Below are 20,269 nucleotides of genomic sequence, written 5' to 3' on the forward strand. Positions count from 1 at the left end.
ATATACATATATATATATATATATATATATATATATTAGACGAACCTTATGGTTGTACGGCAGTGAAGCATCAGTGCCAACATGTTGGTTGCTGCCTTTGATGATGATGATAAAGCCCTGTTCCCATCGGTTGGATGAGTTGTACTGCAGGTAGACGTCCTGGTATTACCGCTTTGGTGATGTTGCTGCCTTTGATGATGATGATAAAGCCCTGTTCCCATCGGTTGGATGAGTTGTACTGCAGGTAGACGTCCTGGTATTGAGTACCGCTTTGGACATTTGTCTCCAGTGAGTGTTAGCAACCGAAATCGGAGCAACAAGCAGGCGTTTGGGGAGCCGGTTCCGATAGGTTTGACTTGTTTGACTTCTGGGTCCAAGGTTTCTCACCGCTTTGGACATTTGTCTCCAGTGAGTGTTAGCAACCGAAATCGGAGCAACAAGCAGGCGTTTGGGGAGCCGGTTCCGATAGGTTTGACTTGTTTGACTTCTGGGTCCAAAGGTTTCTCAATGGTTCAGCGAGACATGTGCATTTTGTGTAGGCCTCAAAAGGAGAGGCGGGCAGATGCATGATCGTGGTCCACACAGGTATTCCAGAAGTAGCGGCCTTCAGCACTGATGGCAATGTAACTCACTTGGGATCGCGAGCCAGTTTATTGGCGGGCACCACGTCGTCAAGCGATTTTCGCTGTTCTAGGAGTTGGAACTGCAACGGAACAGTCAAATCAGCCATGTCTGCAGTAGGCGCTTCCCGTTGTCCGTGCGTCTCGTGTTGAAACCAAATGACCGCCCAAATGGGCTCCATCAGTAACCAGAACGACGTCTGAGCTTTCAGCTTGTTGTTGAAGAACACCCAGAGTGCCAAAAAACTCTCTTTGGATGATTCATAGCTACAGTCCATCGGGATGCAGGCCGATACAATAAACAGGAAGCAATGGACCCCGTTCTCGAGATTCTTTCACAGGTGGTGCCAAACTAACCGTGCAGAGGTGATTGTCAGCGGGTATCCAGACGAGTAGAGACGCCCAACTCGATGGCCCAACACAGTATCTGCCCCGGCATATCCAGCTGCAGCGGCCCTCGCGTCACTAGAGATGCACAGCCGGAAGCGGGAAGAGAGCGGCGCAGTCAGTTCAAATGCCGTACTTGATTCCTGGAATCTTAATTCTGACGAATAGCGTCCATCCACTGTACACACAGGAGCTTCTTGTTGTCCAGCTCGCTTCTGTATGCGAACCCCAGAGGCAACTGAGTAGACTGACTTTCGTCTTCGGTTTGTTTAGGGTGCTACTGAAGACGGATGCTCAGAAGTCACAGCTGCGCGTGAAAATTGAACAAATCGGTTAGTCCTAGTGCAGGGATCTACATACAGTAGTCACTTTGGGAGGGGGAAACGTGAAATTGTAAGAAAAGATGCATCAGCAGTAGCGTGCCTTCGCATACCCTGCCTGTGTGGATGATGGTACTACGAGAAAGCCGATGTATCATAACAGCACTTTCAGTCCTGACGTTCATGGGTGTACGATGGCTGGCGGCCACACCTAGACGGGAGAATAATTAGAGTTCTCAACCAAAGCCTCCAGATAAAAATCCTGACCAAATAGCAACAGGTGGATTCCTGCTACTACAATGGCAAAAGCTTTTTTGGCGGAGCAAGTGGCTGTGTCTGTTGCGACCCTAAGTTTGAGGACTAGGACACCAGGTTTGTCCAGCCTCTATCCTTTGACAAATCTGGAATGAGAAACTGCATGTGTCAAAATGAAACCTCTATTATAGCTCAGCGGATCACAGAGACACGGAAATCGCCACACCACGATAAGATCCGCGATTATTCATCCGCATACGTGTCCTAAATAGGGCATTGGAGGTCCTCACATGTTTAAGTATGCCTTATTCAGAGTCCAAAACCTTCCTCGTGATACACCACGATAAGATCCGCGATTATTCATCTGCATACGTGTCCTAAATAGGGCATTGAAGGTCCTCACATGTTTAAGTATGCGTTATTCAGAGTCCAAAACCTTCTTTCGTGATTTCTCATCCTCTTGTTTCTCCCTGAAATCTAAGAGTGACGAACTCGAGCTTGTTGATCGGTTCACGCATTTAGCAATCTACACAGGCCATTACTGTACTGCAGCGGATATCAGTGCGCGACAATGCAGGCGCCAACAGCGTGCGTCATTTGTGGCGTCGCAAGCTAAATTCGCTGGGGCTAAAATTCCAGGTCTATGTGGCAACTGTGAGAACGGTCTAACTTTCTGGTTACCAACTTAGGATGCTCCACTCCAAGGACCTAGGGGGCCTTCGAACTTTTGACCCCATGTCTCCGTAGCGTAACAAGAGTTGGTCGGCTACAGTGAGTAGGCGATGAATTCGTGCGTAAGTGGGTGCTTCGTAGTAAGTCATAGTCTTCCGAGCAGGAGATTAAATTTACCCAATTGAGTTGTTTGGGCTCAGTGGTTAGGACCGTGGTTCCAACCCGACCTCTACATCTCGACTTATCCAGCCTAGGCTTTGGCAACCTGACAGTACTCCAACCCTCGTGCTCCCTTCAGGTGGCATGGCAGCTGGGCAGTGGAAGGGTGCTCCAGTTGGGCGATTATTATTATTTGTTCAGAATTTCGCATGGAACTCGCCATGATATGACAACAGGAAGTAAACGTAGCAACAATCAAACCAGTTGGTGGTGTGCAGTTTTCATGCCTTCTTCCCGACCCAAAACTGTCACCTTGACGTGGTGGTCGGGCTTGAGTGATGCAATGATCCGGTGGGCTACGTTGGCTGGAACTTCATTCCACAAGGTACAGTCATGCCAGGAAGCCAAAAAAAACATTCAGACTAGGAGCAGCGAGACCACGCACTAAGAGTAATCGTGATGAGGAAATTTGGAGGTTAAATCATGCTGCCTTATGTGACGGTAATGTGAAGGCTATAAGGTGTTTCCTCAAGGCAAACAGCATATCTATATTCATTGAAGTGGCGATGCTGCCTTCACCCGAGGAAAGACTGGTTGTAAAATGTCGGCCTCATCACAATCCGATAACCAAATAGTATGGTGCTGCTCAAGGGTCCACATCGACCGTCGCATGGGGCCATCAGCCAGGTCGTCTTACATGCTGCATACAACAGGGCGGGTGAGCGAAAACAGGCTGTTGCTGACGCCTCCCTTCTTCCTCCTTCACATGCTTTTCCCTATCCGTCTCCCCACCCCATTAATAACTCTCCTTGTAGGCCCAGCACTTAGGACTCATGACTCCGTTCGTCTTGCATCGGTTTTGCGTGCATCTGCTCGCCACATGGCGCCCACATCGTCAAATACCTTCAAATCAATCTTCAAGCTTCGACACCCAGTCTATCCGGTTTCTTCAATGTGCGCACTCTGAAGCAAGCGGGATAACAAGATGTTCTTGCTCTCACACTGGACTCACTTGGCATTGATGTGTGTTGTGTCTCAGAAACAAGAATTCAAAATGAGACCACAGTGATTGGGCTAACCGCCCCATCAGTTTCCACTCGCTTCCGGCTATACACCAATCCAGGGGAGGCACTGGAGGTTGTGGAGCGTTTTACGTATCTTGGAAGTTGTATTAGTTCTGATTGTAGTGTGACAGGTGAAGTCACTTCACGCATTTGCTAGGCTCGGGGTCGTGTTTGCTAATTTGAGACACACATGGCGTCAAATTGGTGTACCCCCAAAAACGAAGGGACGTGTTTGTCATGATTTCTCACGACTGTAGCATTCTTTCGGAGCCAAACTGCCATGGCCCCAGAAGCACGAGGGCTGGGATACTGCCAGGTTGTCCAAGCCTAGAGAGAGGAAGTCCAGAGGCAGAGGTCGGGTTCAAACCACGGGTCTTCGGGTCAGTAAATTTGCGCTCTAACCACTGAGCCATCTCACCCCCACATGTATATCAAGCTACAGTGCGGGATGCTTTGTTGTATGACTGAGACTTGACCTGTTTGGGCAGCGGAACTGAGACCTCTTCCGGTGTTCGACAATCGTTGTCTCAGATCCACAGCTCGTGGGGGTTGGTGTCGACGTATCTCTAGCGAGGAAATTTGAAAACCAGTGTTCGGTTGTGCAACGGATACTTCCATTGAAGGTGTCCAGCACCAGAAGCTGTGTTGCTTGGGGCATGTGTTGCGTATGCCTAACCATAGCTTGCCGAAGAGAAAGCTGTTTTCCATGTCCAATTCAATTTGGCGGTAGCAGAGAGGTGACCTGGCAGAGGAGTATGAAGATCACGAAACGTTGAGGGTGCTGTCGGTGCTACTCGCTTTCCAGGATGGGGACCTTGGAATGATTGTAATACGCTAGCACTAATTCCCTTCCACACGGACCTCTGTTCTTTTCTTTACAATAAGGCTTTCAATTAAATCGTGGTTGCACGGTATCGAAGCATCGTGGTTGTTGAACACTGATGTCATACTGTCGACAGTGATGTTGGCATTCCAGTCTCGATAATACCGGGGTGCGGGGGCCTTACCCAGCATCCAGTGAACAGTTATCTTTGTGCTGCCCGGTTGTCCAGCTCAATCAAGCCCAGTGCCACTCCACGTACAAAATGATGCCTATATATGGTGTCGGCATGTGCCCAACTGACTATAGTTCTGGCGCTCATGATACTTTTTTATCGAAATTCACATGCAAGAACCGGGCGATATGAAGGCTAAAGTGGGTCGCATGAGCTCTTTGAAATCACATTTGGGCGGTCGATGCCTGTTGCATATACAGCGGAAAGCGACCCCCAGTTGTGTGCTAACCATGGGTTGCCTCTGGCCAGTACGAATATTCAACATGAACACTCGATTCGCGTAAACTTGCCATCACTAAGTGCAATTTCACCGCGGACCCAATCGGATTGTCCACTGGTGGAGAGCCATAAATCGGCTCCCACTTCTTCTGGAACACGCAACTTGATTCTGTAATATGCACGCTATGGAAGCGCCAGGGGACAGTGATTCTCCGAAGGCAGATGTTCACGACAATTTCTGTGGACGCAAAACAGAAACGAACCTCATGAGCCAAAGCCCAGTAAGCAAGGTTGTACATCACCAATACTTACATATGAATCAATCAAAATGACAGACACCGTATACTACAATTCCGACCACGCCATTTTGCGACCACCTCTAACAGTTCTTTTTTCTGAACCTCACAAGTCAGAAAGATGCGTTCCAATCCACCATCTTTGGACATTCGCCATAGGTCGATAGTATAGATCTGAGCCAGCTCAAGTGTTCTTTCCAAAAAACCAACACAGCATTGTTAGCTAACTCCTGTCGCAGAGGACAGTACGACTTTACCCCCAGACCGCCTCGTACCACGATTGTTCGTAGTACGGGGTCTCGCTGCTCTTGGTCTGGCTGCTCCCCTTTGGCCATCCTGGCACGGTTGCACCTTGTGGAACGAAGTTCCAGCCAGTCTAGCCCGCAGGATCATTGCAGCACTGAAGCCCGACCACCACGTCAAGGTGGCAGCTTTAGGTCGGGATTGTTAGCTAAAGCTAACGGATGAAATATGGTGTGAAAAGGTGGAAATAGTTGCGCTAGCAAAGCCGTCTGTCCAACTTCTCTCATAGGATCAAATGACCATTGAATATCATCCAGATCGCCAGTCCAGGTTAGTGCAGTGAAATTCATACCTAAAATGTGGCTTGCTCATTAAGGGGTCGTAGGGTCCCCGAAGATTGTTATCGGGGGTTAAGATTAAGATGACTTTGTGGCAAACAATATAAGATAGGTGGGGAGTTTATATATGTCGGATGACGCGGCCATCCAGGCAGCATCGTGTCAGGTTGAATCCCGTAACGAAACCGACCTAACAGATTTCAACCAGTCACCGCTACGTCCAGGATTCCTAACTCGCAAGCGATTGGCCACAAAACGGGTAGCATACAGGCCCAGCCTCAAACAGGGCTCTGATTGACCGAAAATGTGGAGGCAACAGCCAACTATGCTTGCGTATCCACTGGGTGATGGTTACCAGTGCAATGTCCAGATAGCGACTGGATTTCCCTGATATCACTGCGCACATCGTACTCATCGTTGGCACTTGGCCTTTTTTCCACGGGAGAATGCAACCGAGAAGCTTGCTCAGGCACTTTCGTTAGTGCGCATCAACTTATTGTATCGTTAGTGCGCATCAGACTTATTGTACGATAGGGACCCTGTAACCCTGTGAGTAGCGCTTATGGAAAAATGTCCCTGAAGTGAGAAGATAACGGGCCCGGTACCTATGTGGGGCCCTTTGCACCTGAAGTCATGCTGATAAATCAAAGGATATTTTGCTGTTCTTGGCTGGCCGGCGAGCTGGAGTTACATGAATATTTTGAGGACATAAACGTGACTTATTATTTGGTAGATGGAAGGAACATGTCGCCTATGCTTCTATAGACAGAGATGATGCCACTCACACGAAATGCTCGGGACTATCAACATCGGCTGCCACGAAAATGAAAAAAATGAAGGTACCATCCATCAACACAATGTCAGTGTATGTCAATAACGATTTATAGGGGAAAGGAAGAAATGGGTTAAAGTGGAGGAACTATGTTCGTCTTGCGACGAAGACATTCGACGCGCCTACGACCTCGGATTTGACAATCTGAAGAGAAAGTGACACACGAATACCACCACATCGTTCAATGTATCCGGCCAATATTTGGAATTCAATGCTCATCTATCAGGATAGTTGCTTCCATCTACCAACATGAATGATATTCTGGATAACCAGTTCTCTTGGACTATCGTCTTCTGTCGCGCACCTGAAAAGTCGCTTCGTTCTAGAGCCCATAACATCCGGTAAGATATAAGCAAGAGTTTAATCCGAATTTTCTCGAGAAGCGGTACTCATTTGGTTCAAATGATTGTAAATCTCATGCCCAAAACCAGATTATGATCCGACTTGTCGTTGCATCCTGTTGGATCGCACCTTCTATTCATTCTTAACCCACTGCCAAGTGGTCGGCTCTCAAGTCTTATGAACAGTTATCATGACACAACAGGATGACCACCGGATTCGAAACCAGTTTCCCACAGCTCTGTGAGAGAGGGGTGGGATCGATATTGTTCATTTCACCTGGAATTCAACACGGTCACTTGACTCATCACGTCCATTTGGTTTGTTTGACGGCCGTATGTCTTTCAGCTATGGGTGGTGGCTTGCTTAGATGAAGCAGCACCGAGGGCTCCAAAACAGTTAAAATAAGCGGTTGTGCCTTAACAAGAACTACATCTGCTGGGCAGTTTTCGCTGTGATGAACAGTTCCGTAAGACGTTTCCACTAGATCAATGTAGGGGGCCCTACAGCCCCGCAGAAAATAAAACGTCAGCTACTGGTACATGCCCTAGCGTCTGTCCCAACGCGGGTGAAGCCGATAAGGCTAGCACTTGGATGAAGGCTTTTCCGTTCTGTAAATTCAAGTCGACGGAGGATGAGACGTGTCACAAGAAAGTTCTGTGTCACGGCCGGCTTGCACGCTGAATTTTCACGCCAAACTACGTTCGGAACCTGCTGAAAACTGTTCTGGTAAGCATGCTCTCAAGCATGGGACTTGACGTTTATTGTGACTAGGGGACGGGTATCTTGAAAGTGCTTAATAATGCCCTAGACCGGCGTTATCTGAGTCTCCGGTGAGAACACTATCAGAAATCAAGGACAAGCCCGAATCGTCGTTGATCTCCGTTTCAGAGAGTAAAAATGCTCTGCTGGCAATCGGTGGGCGCTGTCGGTATAGACTAAATTAACCAGACGGCGACCCAGTAGATGCACAGGATTCATCCGTTTGGCTTACGTTTCGAAAGAAGCCAGGCCAGAACTCAATACGGATGCTTCTTACGACGCTTTGCCACATCTACGCCAGACAACAAACCCCGACATTGCAGTTCTGACGCAAAGCGTAATCGACTGTGTGGTGTATTCAGTGCTCGCGTATGGACCGCAGGCATTGGTTATGGAGTGTCTAATATTGCTGCTTCCTGATCTATGCGTGCTCAGGTCTGAACAGTCCTCGGCTCTTTGGACACCACAATGGCACCGGCTTGATTTTAATTTAAAGAAATTTTTCGGAATGTCGACCGCTCCTCCCATTTTCCTGCCTGAGTTTCAATATAAAATTTTTGATGTGTAAAGCGCTGGATTTTGGTGCAGATTCCAGCCCGAAGTTAGGGTGAAATGATATTAAATAGAATGTCCTATGCAACTTGTTTGTTGCAATTGGTTCGGCGCATTTCTTCAGCCCCTCATCGCTGGAAAGTTCCCCGTTTATTTTACTGTAGGAAAAGCTCCTCGTGGCCGGTAAATAAACTGATTTACTGAATATAAAAATTTGAAATCAGAACTGCTGTTGCTTCTAGAGGTGCTTGAGCCACGGACAGATTTGTTAATTTGAGCGCACTACGGCTATCTCTAAACCACCAAATGCCGGCTTGTCCAGAGCGTTCGCGGATTGAGCATGTAATTTTGATGTTATTAAGTTGCATTTCGTTGTGCGAATGTTCAGATAAAAGGCATCATAATGTTTCCCGATTGTGCTGAAATTTGGTTTGATTATTCTCCATTCATATTTGTCTATGTGCATTTAGTTTCCAATTTGAAGTGCTATGCCATTAGATATGGCTTGATGTAAGATTACTGTGAAATTGGCTGTCATCCGGTTTTTATAGTTCACGGCTTTTGTTAAAGCGTCAAGGAAACACGTGAAGGATAACCATATGGTACTTGTGTGTGCAGCGTGTATCCGGGACAGTCACGCAGTTTTTGGCTACCAGGGAGCGTACTACAACGATAGGCCGAGGGACTTCAAGAAACAAGTAAGCTGAGTGCATTTGCTAATGAAAACGGCAGGCAAAACACCGACTGTTGAGTTTGCTTTTGTCTTGAGAGACTTAAAAACAATCTTCTATACAGCTCCCATCTTCTGGAACACCGTTGTAAGGCTTCAAACTTTTTTTGATCGATTCACGGTGAATCAATGGTTGACCGGAGAGGAGTCGGGAACTTGCAGGGTCATACTGAAGTATGGAACGCCAGGGTGTGGAGTGCGGCACTTTGTAGTCGATGATTTTCATCGAGGTCTATGCCACTCATAACAAATACTACGACTGCGTCAGTTATCGCCTTCGACTGAGTCGCGGAGTTTTATTCTGACAGATGATATGCCTTTGCGAACCAGCATGTGTACTAAGCTTGGAGTTGAAGGATGCCACTACAGACACATTTTCTTTGCCGAATGGCAACATGTGGTGCTGTTCCAGTACATTTGGGGTGTGTTGAATGTTGATGGAGCATGCGACAAACCGATTCGGTTGAGTTTTTTTAAAGCAACTTATACCTGGCACATAGACAGAAGCTCTAAACCTTCCTTATCATCGATGGCATGGGCAGCGGACGTCCGGTTGTTCGCCTTCGGGGGGAGCGATCAAAATGTTCCTATGCGCAAATTGCTTGACTTGCTCTAGAAGACGACGGGCAAAATTAGCAAGTGGAAACTTGTCATGGGCGAATTGTTCTAATAATCACTGAGCACCAAGTTACAATGTATAATGCAAAACAAATTGGCAATTAAAGATTGCCTTGCGTAAACACGGCTCTACAAGACGGTCACTGAGATGCTCTCTTTATGAGGTAATCAATGTTCGTACTCTTTTGCTGATTGTCTCATCAGGATATTTCGATAACCTGAATTGTATCTTTCGTTTGATGGGGTGAGTGGCCACTGAATGCTGCAGACCAAGAAGGCCGTATGCTTCCTGGGATGACATCTGATATTCGGAATGCCTAGTAAAACTCAGCTTTTCATCTCGTCCAAGTTAGACGGGATGGATGGGCGCGTGTCATCCAATTGGTTAGCGGCATTTTAGGTGTTTGCGTCAGCTAGGTTTGTTTAGCTGTCTCCTATGAGCAACATAGGTTCCAAGTTCATACATGATCAGGCATCGCGGAATATTGACTGCATGTTGGTCATGCGCATCAGCTCGGTTCTTACTGATGCGCTGTGCAGGCAGCAACTGACTGTTTCAATTGGGACATGACTCAGTCGTAGGCGTTACTAGCAACTCTTCATATGCATCTCTGTCTGCAAGCCGCCTGGAAGCTTCCCTGAGAAGGATATGGGAACCTGACGCGTTTCGGCTTCTGCAATGGAGAACTCGTTGCAAATAAACAAAACCTGAATAATTCCACGCCGATATCGCGCAGTGTACCAGATAATCCATCTACGGACATACGTCATTACTTGCAATTTTCAAAATAATACGATTATCAGCTTGTAACAAACGTGTTTATAGGGACAATTATTCGGTGTAGCAATTCTCGAGGTTAGAAAATAGAGAAATGGGTACCGTCTAGTTGAGGAGAAGATACAAAATATCTAGTTACAGGAGTTACAATCATGCATGTGAATCACTCATTAAGACGAAGAGGACTCGAGAAAGTTACAAAAACGCAAACAGTAAAGAACAACCTGCAGCTCTCACATATTGTAAGCAATCCACATTCCCCTGGGAGTTGCGATAACTTACTTCATTCAGTTTTCCGGCTATTCCAGATTACAGAAGACAGACGATCTGCTTCCTAAAGCGAATCGGCTATGCAAATATTTTTGGATAAAATCTATTAGACGTTGACCTCCTTATTGTGGTTTTCAAGAATCGATCACCAATATTTGTCGGCAAATCTGCGACCGATCCCTGAAAGCACAACGTAAATTTCACTGAAACCGTATTGGGAACAAAGGAAGAATGCGGTGGCATTCGGTCAGAATTATGAAATTTTCCCAGAGAGTCACAGTTTTGCTACATTTCGTTTCAACGTCCCCAAGTCATATTTTTGGTGCCGCGAACCGAGTAAGATATCTCCGTGAAGAATTTGGAAATTTTCCCAGAGAGTCACAGTTTTGCTGCATTTTGTTTCGGCGTCCCGAAGTCATATTTTGGCGCCGCAAACCGAGTAAGATATCTCTGTGAAGATTTTCAGAAAAGCTGGTTTCCTCATGCGCCTTCCTCTCCATATCATTTGAAAATTATGTTAAGACTTAGTGAACGATAATTACAAACTGGATAAGCAAATTGTCGTCAAACAATCAAACTTGTTATGACAGTCGCGTTAACATCAACGTGACGTCTGAATTAGGTTTGTCGACAATCCCACACATTGAACACTTGGGTAAGTCGGCTGCGGTTGTCAGTTATGGTAGGTCAAGGAATCGTGGTAAATGAATGCTGTGTCGTTCGAGAATATTCCTGTTTCCATCAGGGGGGCAGCGTGGTTATTAGACATCAGCCAAACGAGACAATAGGGCAGCAGTGTCTATATTTGGGATCCAAAATTGAAAGTTTCAAAAAACTTCACTCAAGCGCAATATAATATGAGCTAGGATGGGGTCCAAAAATGTGTGGAACCGAGAGTGGTTACGATTGCAAGCGAGGCTCTCCGACTTCAGTGACAGTAATGGGTTTGCAGGTCGAGGTACAATTCAGTCGGCCAAGTTGCTCAATGGTTAGAACAAAAACTTTCTGTCTGGTAGGTCAGTCGTCCGAACCAAGCTCTCGGACTCTACTGTACCTTGGCTTCTTCTCTTTGGGCTTGGGCAGCCCGGCAGTTTTCGAGGCCTCGCGTTTCATTCGGGCGGCATGGCATTTAGGACCCGAAATGGTGCTGCAGCCGAGTAGCATTTATTCAGTCGATGAGAACGACTTGGGTGTATCGGAAAATAAGAGACGCGCGTTATCTAAACTGTGCAAAATTAGTGTATTTTTGTGCTTGCAAGGATAATAACTCAGAGAAAAGCCTGAGGTTCCTGGTGGTTTATCCTGTTTGGACGACAACATCCACTTCAAATGGCACGGTTAAAGCCTAAAGGATGCGCGGAGGCCTTGAGAAACAATTTGTTCCGGTAGCATCATACCCCGTGAGTTTGTTAACGTTTTTGCTGTTATCAACGAATAATAAGGTAGCCCGTTATATGTGCCTCAACCTGGACAGCCTCAGGTCAGCCCCAAAAGCGTCCATTGCCGTTATTTCAGTTTTTTCTCTCCTGTTTGACATAAAGCGGAGCATGATGCTTTCCGAGGTGGGGCTGGCAGTTGAAGTTAGGGTTGTCAATCCTGTAGACTTACACACCGTGAAGACGTGAAAGGGGTTGATATGTCACAAAAAGAGTCGGTGGATGCTTAGGCTTGGTTGGTGACCAAAAAGCCCGATCAGTAAGGGCGAATGTAAAGGGACAGTCTATGGGCATTAGAAGATAGACTATGGGGAGTAAGGGTTCATCCGTCACTTTGATGGGAAGGACGGGAATGACGGCACTGTAGTGATCTATATCATTTGGACGTGGTTTGAAGGAATTTGTCCCTGGACAATGTAATTTAGTCAAATTTGCAGTCCCCAGCAAAACTGTTATCATTATCAGAGACAGTTAGATCATGTCAGTAGTGATTGTGTTGGTACTCATTTATTCGGATATCTTAGATACAACTGCGTAAGTGAAGATGTACTGCAATACTTCGGCACAAACGACTAGTTAAATGACGCCCAAACCGATAAGATAGACGTGGAGAAGTGTTTTTTACAGCAGATTGAATCAGTGAACGGCGTTCATTATGCGATGTGTATGAGATGGGGAAGCTTTTTTATAAATTTCCGGATGCTGAAGATTATAAAATTTGCCGGTTAGAAGCGCAAGCATGGGAGCTGATCAGTTTCCCAGAAAGCAATTCCTTGCTTTTAAGAAAACTACTGCGGTTCAGTATGTGGCATTCGCAAGGTAGGACGAGGAAGATGTAGCTTCCCATTCTATCGGGCTATATGATGTTAGTTTTGAGAAGCAGAAGTGAAGTGAATTTGAGATTTAGTGCAATACAAGTACCCGTCAAATCATTAGAACTTTCCTGTTGTTGCATCTTTGAGGATGCACGAGGTCTCTGAATCTTTTGCTCACGGCTCCACCATTTGATCTCATGACTGACTTGACTACGTACCTTTAGCTTTTAGTTTGCTGCGTTCAAAAATTCATACGGTTGCTGAAACTCGCAACTGAATCACCGATGTACACACGGCTAATTCACAGTGGACACTGGGACTATTTGAGAACGAAGTAGGATTGATATACTCAGTTGCAAGTCAATTCACGAGAAACTCGTTTATGATATCCTACAACTGAATGTGCTGCACACAGGCCACCTCGTGTTTCATTTGGCACGATATTCTAGATATCGCCATATATTTCTATAAAGGATACCACTCACAAGTCTGCTGAAGACTCTTCGACAGCCCATGGACTGTTTCACCCTTCTTGGGGCTCACAAGACAGGCGAAGTCCCCGAGTTTCCGTCAACTTTATGTTCTACTTAAACCCAAATTGTACTGTTCTTGAGAAATACACTCAATTGCAAATCAATTTGGTTTTCAGGAGAAACTCAACTGAACCTCTCGTTCATGGAGTGATATCCCGAATATGGGGCCAACTGAATCATGAGGCGGCCGGTGTGCAGCAAGTTCAGTTGTATAATATCATAAACGAGACATTCAGTCGGGCCTCTGGTGAAAAACAAATTGATTTGCAAATGAGTATATTTATCGAGAACAGTTCAATTTTGGCTCAAGTAGAACATAGGGTTGACGGAAACTCAGGGACTGCGCCTATCTGATGAGCACCAGAAAGGGCGAAACCGGTCGTAGGCTGTCGAAGAGTTTACAGCAACCCTGTGAATAACTTTCCTTATGAAGTAAGATCAACTCCAACTCGGGCGTGGACATTGTCGAAGCATTGTGGAGAAAGGGATTTATTAGGTACTTGTTGAGTTAGCTTCTACAACTTTGATGAATTATTTTTGCGCTCACACTGCCGAGGATGTTTACGAGCCGAAAATGTTATACATTTTTCCTTTCAGAGACCTCACCGTTGATTAGCGGCTTCCTGAAAATGGAAACCGTACCGACTGGAAGTTCCGTTTGTAACGACGAGCGAATAACTAGAAACGTAATTTTCCAAGTTTCGTTATTTATTTGCAGGTGTGCGCTTGGCAAACGAACAACATTTGATTTCAAAGGGCCGTCATTAATTGTTGGGTTGGGTAATAATGTATGGTTAGGGCTTCTAATCAAAATTATGCGTGGGTATGGATCTGACAGTCATTATAGTTAACCAGTGTAAACGACGAGCGATACTGCTATGAGTCTCCTTTGGCCGTTGGATTGGGCTTGCATGCAGAGTCGAGCCGCCAATCAGCGTCGCAAATAGATGCGGGCCGAGCAGTCACGATGAGTTTCCGAGGTAACTGAAAACGCATATGGTTGTCATGATGAAAGGCGATTGTCGGCTTTGCTTTCAGGCAGACTCGTTGCGCCTCACGATGTAATCCATATTAATGTTGTCATGGTTTTAAGTTGGAAGCACCATTCACCGAAATTTGGCAATTCACATGCAGAAATCTGAAAAGCTGCATTGCCTCCTGAATAGTTGCGGTTATCAGAGAAATAAGATCATTCGTGCGGATACATACTCCCATCAGTACCTCACGATGCATCAAGCTCTCTTCTGTTATTTACTGAAAGCTAGGTCACCCACCCAAAAACGGTGTGGTCCGGAAGTTCGGTGAACTAACTCATTCGAATTGATACGGCTGAGGAGAATGACGCATACCAAAGATATTCAACTATCTCTCCTAGTGGAATTGACAGTGGATATTCTGCACATGTTGACTCCCAATAAAGGAACACTGCTAAAGTTTAAAACAATCTAAGACCTGATTTCACGCTTTGTTTCGTAAAAATGGCGGTTACTTGCGAAGCGGCATTGGTCGGTGATCGGTTCGCTCACCTGAACAAAAAGCTATGAGCGAGATATCACTCCAAATATGCAACCGGATCAGACTCATTCCCCACAAAATTCGGAACTTCGAAAATCTCATAGTTTCGTTGAACTTAATTTCGGTTCACTCTTGTTGGTCGCCGAAAAATTTACACGGTGAGCGTGCTTGCCTGGTTATGAATGAAATCAAAACGGATGAAATAACCAGGGCTAGTGAGTAACAGAGCTTTATGCTGTTAGTACTCTAAATGCGAGGGAATGCAACATGGTGGTGAAAAAATCAAATAACAAGGAATTTTTGATTACTTCGCGAACGGTGGGGTGGGTGAGGGGTGCGAAAGTTCATCACTGGGAGACGAATGAAGGACACCGAGTGACTCCTTGTCGGAACCCAAAAAACTTTGGATCACTCCATGCATGCACTGAATTGAGGGTGAATCTCACTGCCTCTGCGGCCGTGAGAAAGCACCATACCCCTATAGTCCAACGAGACTTCGCTGTCCGGAATGGAAAGCGGAGTTGGATGAAAAGGCCGGCCTATTAATGGATGCTTCAAAGCGCTATGAATATGGCTCAGGTCGTTTTGTGACTGTCAGCCCACTCGCGTGTTGTTTTGACGAACAGAAACACAAATTACTGCAAAGCGCGCTTATTGTCCAATGTTGTTTCAAGGTCAGCGGCTGGCTTGAGTTTACGAGGATTTTGTCAACTGAGGATACCGCCTGTCCTTCAAGAAGTTTAAGGGTTTATTGGGGCATTTTTTGACATTTTGTGGAATTCTGGAGGTACAGTATTTTCACGCACAGAACCCTATTTGCCGAATAATCTTAAACGTAAGTGGTTTATCCAAACCAATAATTACGGAAACAACAGCCGTTCAAACTCCCCTCCAGGCTGCGTTCACCTGCGTGTGTTATCAGGATCTAAACGCTGGTTATAGACGGGCGTCGTGGTGAGAATATTCAACTGATTTTCGAATCCTGACGGTGGGCTGATGCTATTACCACAACCTCGTAAACAATTCCTCGTTAGTTGGTCCAATACGAATTGGACATGCACTATAAATACCTCATTTTCGAATATCACTGTTACCACAACTTTTGGACTTTTCATTTTTGTGACTTATGAAGAATTCATTAAAGGATCCGTAGGATTTTAATAATAAAAGGAACCTTAATTTGGTTTATATGCCCTGCAACAGCATTTTTGTGTTTGTTCCAGTCACTCCCCGTCTTTTCGTAAGGTGTAACGCTTTTTTAAATATAATCCCCGGTGACTTACACGGTCCCTACATGCATGTGCTTAGAGTGCTGTTGACACAAATCAGTGACACCCAAAGCGCCATTCAGCGACTATTCACGTATTCACGGATTGATACACAGGATCGAGGCTTTTGCCCGAATTTCCTGGGTCGGTTTTGTTCTTGTCGGTCAGTGGCTGTCGTTCACCTGAAAGGCACAAGTGAAAAAAGGGTGTAGCACTGCTCTTTATGTTCTCAGCGCGGGGCAGTCGAAAATGAGGTATTTATCGCGCAGGTCCGATTTCTATGTGACGAACTAACGAACAATTGTTTCTGAGATTGTGGCAATAGCATCAGCCCTCATTTTCAACTGTAGAGTTATATATTGTCGCTGAATGGCACTTTAGGTATCACTGATTTGTGTCAACAACACTCATCACATGCATGCAGAGACCGTGTAAATTGCCGGGGATTATATTTTTTAAAAACGTTACATCCTAGGCAAACACTAGAATAAACAGTCAAAAACGCAGTTGCGGCGCATATGGACCAAATTAAGGTTCTGTTCGTTGTTGAACTACTACAGAGCCTTTCATGTACTCCTCATAGGTCACAAAAATGAAAAATCAAAAAGTTGTGGTGGTAGTAATATTCATGTTTAAGGTACACGGGGTCGTCTTCTGTGGACCGTACAGGTGGTCGGAGACCTGAGTATGCATTATTTCATACCTTCCACATAGTAGATTTCTTAGCTGCTCCGCCTTAGGAAGCAGAATAATAAGAAAAATATTGCTATTCGGCGCCTAGCTGTCATGCACCCCGCATAAAGCACGAGGGTTGAGATGCTTCCAGGTCGCCTCAACCCGTACAAGAACAATCGAGATGCCATGGTGGCTCTTAATCCACGAGCCTTTATGTCAGGTGGCTCGCACTTTAGTTACTGATCCGTCTCGAGCTCACAATTAGGCGGGATGGCAAATCAGCCTATGACGAAACGAATAGGCGCGGCACTGTGTTTGTCAAGACTCATTTAATCAACTGGGAGCTGTGCATTCCCGAATACTTGGTACGTCCAACGAATCAGCACAAATGGGTGCGGGGGTTTTCGGGATGTCAGAGATGACGAGTAAGTGTCAGGGGATTTCAGTCCACCAAAAATTAAGGACATATTTAGAAATGGGTCCTGTCGCCAACACAGGAGCACTAAATTATCCAAGGGATGCAAGTTGCGCTTACCGCTTCATAGGCCATTCTTCCTTTGAAGAAATCGCTGTCCAAGGAAGGGCAAGTTTCATCCGAAAAGCTGGTAGGGCGTTATTCGAGTCGCTTGGATAAAATGCCGTTGCTTTCTCAATTGACGCAAGTCGACGTGGACCTCACCAAAATGATCCTTTCCGTCAGCTGGCGCCACCCCATCAGTAAATTGAAAATACTTCCGGAATGAGACCGTGAATTGAATCTCCAAATAGAAGGAACGGGGTCTCAACAAATATTTTCCTCCATCAGAGTGGTTAACCCTTTACTAAATTACCATCTTCACCACTGACATCAGGGGCCACCGTCGGTCTTATTGCGACTTTTACGCTTCTTCGTTACTCCGTACTTTTAGTCCCTCTGTGGACGTTTCTGCTTTTGCCCTTGAACTATTTCTCTTCCCGTCTCTAATTAATCCTTGTTGTTTGCTTTTCGCTCTTTCCGAGATTAACTACACTCGCATGGTCAACTGCCCTGTCATATCTAAGCCGCAATATGAAATCTGGTACTATGGTTCCGTCTCTATTTTAAAACCAAGTGAACGGATTTTATTCATCTTTCTTCATACAATATTGATAGTGTGCACCATCTTATCCAGGCCAATCATCTCTTGAACCTACTTTCTCAGGTTTTATCCTGTTTCGTGGTGTCTTGTTGCACTAGAGCACCCCTCAACCTAGTTACACAGCCAGATTCGGTCACCGACAACCCCTTACCAAAGGCTGACCGCAAATAAGTCTTAGACCAGAAGCTCACAGCCGATATTAGCTTTTGAAACCGCTCAACTTTTGACAGCTCAGTAAAGCAATAATCGTTCGTCGTTCAGCTGTAGAGGGTTGAGATGCTTCCAGGTCGCCTCAACCCGTACAAGAACAATCGAGATGCCATGGTGGCTCTTAATCCACGAGCCTTTATGTCAGGTGGCTCGCACTTTAGTTACTGATCCGTCTCGAGCTCACAATTAGGCGGGATGGCAAATCAGCCTATGACGAAACGAATAGGCGCGGCACTGTGTTTGTCAAGACTCATTTAATCAACTGGGAGCTGTGCATTCCCGAATACTTGGTACGTCCAACGAATCAGCACAAATGGGTGCGGGGGTTTTCGGGATGTCAGAGATGACGAGTAAGTGTCAGGGGATTTCAGTCCACCAAAAATTAAGGACATATTTAGAAATGGGTCCTGTCGCCAACACAGGAGCACTAAATTATCCAAGGGATGCAAGTTGCGCTTACCGCTTCATAGGCCATTCTTCCTTTGAAGAAATCGCTGTCCAAGGAAGGGCAAGTTTCATCCGAAAAGCTGGTAGGGCGTTATTCGAGTCGCTTGGATAAAATGCCGTTGCTTTCTCAATTGACGCAAGTCGACGTGGACCTCACCAAAATGATCCTTTCCGTCAGCTGGCGCCACCCCATCAGTAAATTGAAAATACTTCCGGAATGAGACCGTGAATTGAATCTCCAAATAGAAGGAACGGGGTCTCAACAAATATTTTCCTCCATCAGAGTGGTTAACCCTTTACTAAATTACCATCTTCACCACTGACATCAGGGGCCACCGTCGGTCTTATTGCGACTTTTACGCTTCTTCGTTACTCCGTACTTTTAGTCCCTCTGTGGACGTTTCTGCTTTTGCCCTTGAACTATTTCTCTTCCCGTCTCTAATTAATCCTTGTTGTTTGCTTTTCGCTCTTTCCGAGATTAACTACACTCGCATGGTCAACTGCCCTGTCATATCTAAGCCGCAATATGAAATCTGGTACTATGGTTCCGTCTCTATTTTAAAACCAAGTGAACGGATTTTATTCATCTTTCTTCATACAATATTGATAGTGTGCACCATCTTATCCAGGCCAATCATCTCTTGAACCTACTTTCTCAGGTTTTATCCTGTTTCGTGGTGTCTTGTTGCACTAGAGCACCCCTCAACCTAGTTACACAGCCAGATTCGGTCACCGACAACCCCTTACCAAAGGCTGACCGCAAATAAGTCTTAGACCAGAAGCTCACAGCCGATATTAGCTTTTGAAACCGCTCAACTTTTGACAGCTCAGTAAAGCAATAATCGTTCGTCGTTCAGCTGTAACACCCTTCGGGTGCCCGGCTGCCATGCTGCCCGAAGGAAGCATGAGGGCTGGGATACTGTCAGGTTGCTCAAGCCTAGACAGGGGAAGTCGAGAGGCAGAAGTCGGGTTCGAACCACGGACCTTCAGGGCAGTGAATTCGCGCTCTAACTAACTGAATCATCTCACACCCATTAAAGAAATAGAACAGCCAATATAGGTTTCCCTCTTCCTGCCGTCTCCGTATCATCCATAAACAATAAAGACGTATCTACTTCGGCCGACCCAACTACTCACAATCAAGAAAATTATCATCCTAAATCTCTGCGAATCCACACTACCCGACCTGTTCGTCAAAGAAGTACACGTCCATCGACAGTGGAAGCATCCGGAAAACCTGGTTTCTCCTAAGTTCTCCCCAATCAAATCACCGCGAGCGATTTTCTGTTTCCGACGGCCGACTTCCGCAGCAGTGGTGACCGTCCAACGCAGCAGTGGAAACCAGTTCTCGACTATTAGATACCAGGCAAGTTATTCCAAAGCAGATAGATCGTAAAGGTCTGTTACAATTAGAAGCCAAAGCCGCGGCATGCCTAGTAGACCTGTCTCAGACTGACCCTATCATCAAACCTAACACCGGTGTTGCATCATCATCCCCTCATCCAACCAACCTCCCGAAACCTAGCCCAAATGACGTCTCACTGGCCAACGCGTCTGTGCTAACTTATTCACTTAGTACCTGGACATCCGAGTCTGTAGGACTACATAAGATGAAACGGCACCCTCTGTCGGATTCGGGCCAATGCCTAGTACCGCATTTCTGGGTCGCGCTATCAAACACTCCTTATGACATCTTTTGATAACGACGCAACACCTACTCCAAAGAAATGTCCTGCTGCCAAT

The 20,269-nt window shown here is 45.9% G+C and overlaps 1 protein-coding gene across 1 annotated transcript in view; it reads left to right on the top strand.

The window, feature by feature from the left end:
• Positions 1–20,269, top strand: part of T265_07780 (hypothetical protein) — a gene marked incomplete at both ends in the record, with an annotated part of 43,372 nt that overhangs the window by 1,501 nt on the left and 21,602 nt on the right. The window contains one exon of the mRNA XM_009173392.1: positions 5,580–5,620. Coding sequence (XP_009171656.1) covers positions 5,580–5,620 — 41 coding nt within the window. The remainder of the gene's footprint in view (positions 1–5,579; positions 5,621–20,269) is intronic.

This window comes from Opisthorchis viverrini (genome assembly GCF_000715545.1).
Source record: "Opisthorchis viverrini unplaced genomic scaffold opera_v5_188, whole genome shotgun sequence".
Classification (NCBI taxonomy): Eukaryota; Metazoa; Platyhelminthes; class Trematoda; order Opisthorchiida; family Opisthorchiidae; genus Opisthorchis; species Opisthorchis viverrini.